This window comes from Myotis davidii, unplaced genomic scaffold, assembly GCF_000327345.1.
Source record: "Myotis davidii unplaced genomic scaffold, ASM32734v1 scaffold809, whole genome shotgun sequence".
In the NCBI taxonomy this organism is placed as follows: Eukaryota; Metazoa; Chordata; class Mammalia; order Chiroptera; family Vespertilionidae; genus Myotis; species Myotis davidii.
In genome coordinates, this window is record NW_006300017.1 from 1,728,808 (window position 1) to 1,730,688 (window position 1,881).

The 1,881-nt window shown below is 40.2% G+C and overlaps 1 protein-coding gene across 2 annotated transcripts in view; it reads right to left on the reverse strand.

The window, feature by feature from the left end:
- Positions 1 to 1,881, reverse strand: part of NCAPD3 (non-SMC condensin II complex subunit D3) — a 37,749-nt gene that overhangs the window by 33,770 nt on the left and 2,098 nt on the right. For both annotated transcript variants that reach the window (XM_006776050.2, XM_006776049.2), the window contains exon 2: positions 457 to 611. In XM_006776050.2, coding sequence (XP_006776113.1) covers positions 457 to 611 — 155 coding nt within the window. The remainder of the gene's footprint in view (positions 1 to 456; positions 612 to 1,881) is intronic.

Sequence of the window (1,881 nt, forward strand, 5' to 3'; positions counted from 1 at the left end):
CTAATTTGTTGTTAGAAAAAGTCACGACTTAAAGTCCTGGCCGGATAGCTCAGCTGATTAGGAAATCGTCCTGGTAAGCCAAGGTTGTGTGTTCAATCTCCACTCAAGAATCAACCAATGAATGCATACATAAGTGGACCAACAAATCAATGTCTCTCTCCTCTCTCTCGCTCTCCACCACTTCCTTTCTCTTTCAAAAATCAGTAAATAAAAAGAAAAAAAATTTTTTGAAAGTCATGACTTGAAAAAATATCACAGATTAATAGCTGAACCTTCTGGAAAAAAGCTATTAGGATAGGCCAGTAAATGATTCACATTCTTTATGCTACTCTTCTGATAGTCCTTATGAACTGTTCACTAAAAAGATGATAATAATGACTTTTAATAGTCTACTTCTAATACCTAAAGGTGGCTAGCTTGATTTTCCTTTCTTTCCTTTTTTTAAAAAATTTTTACCTCTGTAGATCCATGTTCTTCCGTAGCAAAGCGTAAGAGACTTTCGTGGAGTTTTGTGAATGCATCCAATCCGGTCTCGATGATTTCTGCCTCTATGCTGGGATCCAAGGGCTCAGTCTCCGTGAAGTCCAGTTCCCACACTGTTTCCACCCATTCTGGTAGGAAAATGCAATTAAACCAGTTAGTGCTCTACAGCAAGTAAGAAACCTATCATTTTTGGACTCTAGGGAGATTCAAGAAGAGAAAAGTTTATTAGGCACAACTCACCTTTAATTATACAATCATATAAGCATAGTTAAAGGAGAGCAGAAAAAGTGAAGAAAATCTTTTTTTTTAATTATAACTGACATCTGGTTATTAGGTTGGTTATCTTCTAAAAATATCAAGGAGAAAAATGCTTTTTACATAAAACGGTCAGGGGGAATGAAACTTCAAAACACTTCAAGATCCAGCTTTCCCACACATTCCACCTGGAGAAGAAAGAAGTTCATCAAAGAGGGCTCCAGATGCCCCTTTGAGAAAACCTTATAAGTATGTTAATAAGCCTAAATAAAATTCTTAATTGGGCCCTTGGAGTATAATTAGCATGTTAAAAAAAAAAAAGATACAATTTACCTAGAAGTTTAAACTAGAGAAGGCAAGCCAGATCCACACTCAGAGAAATATTCAGTGATTTCAAAACACACTGACAGAGGTGGGGTCCCTCGGCCTGGCCAGCGATCAGGCTGATGGGGAGGCAGGAGTCAGGGGCCCAGCCCGCCAGGGGGAGGGACACAGGGAGGTTGGCTGTGGGAGCACACTTACCACTAGGGGGCAGCTCCTGTGTTGAGTGTCTGCCCCCTGGTGGTCAGTGCACGTCATAGCAACCGGTCGACCAGTGGTTCGGTATCTTAGGCTTTTATATATATAGATGCACACCTGTATTTCTGACCTCATTTCTGGATCACAGCTACCAAGTCCCCATTAGAAAAGACCTGGTGACAGGAACAATAGTTACCGTATTTGCCGGCGTATAAGACGACTGGGCGTATAAGACGACCCCCTAACATTTCCACTCAAAATACAGAGTTTGTTATATACTCGCCGTATAAGACTACCCCCTCTTCCGCACACCTTCCACACACCAAATAAAAGGTAAAACAATATCAGATTTGATTTTAACATTTTAATTTATATTCAAATGCTTATGACATGCAGGAAAACTGTCACAAGGCTGTATGTAATCAAACATATACATAAAACAGTGCAAGTTTATTACCGGTAAACATACCGGTAATTCACTAAAGAAAACACACTCTATAGACTGGTACCGTAGATGCTTCTCAGGAACACAGGCAAGCAGCCCACAACCTAGAGGGACTGTCAATGATAGAAGTAAGATAACAAATAGAGGTAGAGAGCAAGTGCCGGGCAAGTCCCTAGCAA